This window comes from Calcarisporiella thermophila (assembly GCF_041956535.1).
Source record: "Calcarisporiella thermophila strain CBS 279.70 unplaced genomic scaffold VTP21scaffold_24, whole genome shotgun sequence".
Classification (NCBI taxonomy): domain Eukaryota; kingdom Fungi; phylum Calcarisporiellomycota; class Calcarisporiellomycetes; order Calcarisporiellales; family Calcarisporiellaceae; genus Calcarisporiella; species Calcarisporiella thermophila.
In genome coordinates this window covers 499,586-502,777 of record NW_027192214.1, presented here as the reverse complement: position 1 = coordinate 502,777, position 3,192 = coordinate 499,586, and the positions used below count along the sequence as shown (strand labels likewise).

The window sequence follows — 3,192 nt, the reverse complement described above, 5'->3', positions numbered from 1 at the left end:
ATATTCTGCAATGGATGGAAAATGTCCTTGATAATGTTGCCGACAATTCCACTTTTTATATTTGCTTTAATATTCCAAGTGAAGTCATTAGAGGGGTATAAATATTTTGATAAGTTGATGCCAATAGAATGTTAATTACAATCTATAATACGTAGGTTTTCGGGTAAAGTAGATAAAGAATATAGACAAGCTGGGGATATTGTTGGAGAAGCCATTCGTGAAATTCGGACTGTCGCGTCCCTAGGAGTTGAAGATGTATTCGAAAAGCAGTATACAGGTATATTGAAATAATCTTTACTAAAATTTATGGACCTATTTTACATAATTTTACGACATGTTATTAATTATTTAGATTGTTGCCGTAAACCTCATCAAGCTGCCTTAACAAAGGCCTATGTTGCTTCTATAGGTTATGGCTTCTCACAAGGTTTTCATTATTTCATCTATGCTCTTGGATTTTATCTTGGGGCACGCTTCATACAATCTAGTGAAATGACATCTGATAATGTGTCCGTCGTTCTGTTTACAGTCGTGATGTGCTCAATGGGAATGACTCGGCTCTCAGCACATATGCCAAGGTTTATAAAAGCCAAATTAGCTGCACTAAGTTTATTTGAGTTATTGGATAAGATAACTACAATGAATCCAGAAGGAGGAGGGAAAAAGGAAGGAATCTCTAAGGGAGCTGCTGAATTGCGCAATGTGGTTTTTGCATATCCGATGAGGCCAGATATAAAAATTTACGATAATTTAAACATGAATATTCGACAGAATCAAAAGGTTGCATTGGTAGGGCCAAGCGGATGTGGCAAATCAACAGTGATATCTTTATTGCTAAGATGGTACGATTGTAGTGCAGGTGCAACTTTCATCGAGGGAATAGATGTAAAAGAATGGCAGTTAGATGCGATGCGACAAAGAATTGGGTTTGTAGGCCAGGAACCGGTGCTTTTTGATTTGACAGTGCGGGAAAATATTGCGTTCGGACACAAAAATTGTCATGAAGTCACGCAAGAAGAAATTGAGGAGGTTGCCAAAAAAGCAAATATACATCATTTCATATCTGCCCTTCCGAACGGCTACCATACACGAGTTGGCAATAAAGGGTCACAGCTCTCTGGAGGACAAAAGCAAAGAATTGCAATTGCTAGGGCTTTGCTGAGAAATCCTGAAATTCTCTTACTAGATGAGGCGACAAGCGCGTTGGATACGGAATCCGAAAAGTTAGTGCAGGATGCATTGGATAGGGCTATGGTTGGGCGTACAACTATTGTTATAGCGCACAGACTCTCTACCATTCAAGATTCTGACGTCATTAGTGAGTATTTATATTTATAATAGTTTATAGAACAAGAGATACTAATTTAAATATAACAGTTGTTATGAAGGATGGAGAGATTGTAGAGAAAGGGTAGGATTTCCATATTATTTTACTATTCGAATTTGGATTGAATATTTTCAATCATATTAGACGACATGCTGAGTTGATAGCGCAAGCCGGAACCTATGGCGAATTAGCTAAACAACAAAACCTCAGAGTTTAATTTTGGGTAATTCTATTCGTACTTGGGTACAAAGCTGGACAAAATTGCCAACATGTTATAAAAATCTTTAATCATTTGCGATTATCTACTGAAAGAATGAAGCAATATATAAGCGTCTCAATCCTAAAATAGTTGTGAAGATTTACTTTTTATCTATTCACTCGCTACCCTGGTTATATATGCATTTAGTAAAATTCTGGGGTATTTCCAAAGTGCTCTCGGGATTTAATGGGAATTTTGTTTCTTCCTTAAAATTTGTTGTACCCCAAAAGTTACAAATTTTTTTTATATTCAATCCGACGTTCCGTCTAGATATTTTTTAATGGCATTTGGGCTACTTTTATTTTCTAACTATAACACAAAGCTATGAGGCCAATCCCTAAGAAGATTTGTGAACGAGTCCTTGGACTTTCAAGGCAAGGGGACTCCACACGCAAGATTGGAGCTCGTTTGAGTATTAGCCATGAAACTGCCAGAAAAATTATAAAAAGGTGGAGCACGCCTCAATACCCTCCTATTACTCCGAAAGCTGGTCGCCCACGTATTCTAACCGAGTCAGAAGAGAGATTCATAGACAAGCAAGTATCGATAGGAAAATGTTCTAAGCTAGTTGACGTGCAGCAAATTGTCAAGGAAGAGCTTAATAAGGATACATCTACCAAAACCATAAAGAGAGCGCTTAAACGATCCAAAGTAAAGCCTCGATCGGTCCCTAGGAAGCCGCTGTTGATGCCACGACATTTTTTGGCCCGTTACAAATTTGTATAACAACTTACAAGATGGAATTCTGAAAAATTTCGAAAGATAATCTTCTCCGATGAGACTGTCATTCCTTTAATACAGACTACTGGAAAGCATTACACCTATGTAAAAGAGGGACGGCCTCTGCGTGAATGTAATATCATTCCAACGATGAAGTATGGAAAAGACCCCATCACCGTGTGGAGCTGCATAACTTCGCAAGGAGTTGGGCATCTTTGTCGTATCGATGGTGGAGTGAATGCTAAGTTGTACCGCATTATTTTGGCATAAGATTTCCTTGGAACTCTCGATTGGTATGGTCTCAACAAAGAAGAGATCATCTTTCAACATGATAACGCTCCTCCTCACACCGCAAGGTCAACCCAAGCTTGGTTGCGAAAACATGGAATAAAAGTTTTGGAATGGCCTGCTCAGTCACCAGATTTAAATCCAATAGAGAATATGTGGAGTATCTTTAAGAGAAAACTTCAAGCATATCCGACAAGACCAAGAAATAGGGAAGAGCTATGGAATCGAACTGAATACACATGGGAGCACATGGATCAGTCATATATCGACAAGCTCTACAAAAGTATGCCGAGGAGGATCCGTGCAGTTTATAAAGCTAAGGGAGGATATACTAAGTATTAAAAGAATTCTTAAGAATTAAGGTAACAAATATGTCAACCAAATATTTGCAAAAGCAAGTTTTCCTAAGGCTCTGATTTAAAAACCCTAGAATTTTGTAAAGACCATACATAACCAGGGTAGCAAGTGGGAGTTTCCAAGCTTGATCAGACATACCGCATTTAGATTTTGAAGAATCATGGTTTCAGAACTCTCTGCAACAGTATTAACATTTCCTCAAAAATAAATATGGGAGTTTCCAAGTTTGATCAGACATAAC

General features: G+C 38.0%; 1 protein-coding gene across 1 annotated transcript; it reads left to right on the top strand.

Moving 5' to 3' along the window:
* Positions 1–639: 639 nt before the first annotated feature.
* On the top strand, positions 640–1,544 carry VTP21DRAFT_5989 (uncharacterized protein; the record flags this gene model as incomplete). Its single annotated transcript, XM_069396569.1, has 3 exons — positions 640–1,318; positions 1,378–1,411; positions 1,472–1,544. The coding sequence occupies 3 exons, from the start codon at positions 640–642 to the stop codon at positions 1,542–1,544; spliced, it is 786 nt and encodes a 261-aa protein (XP_069247644.1).
* Positions 1,545–3,192: the final 1,648 nt, after the last annotated feature.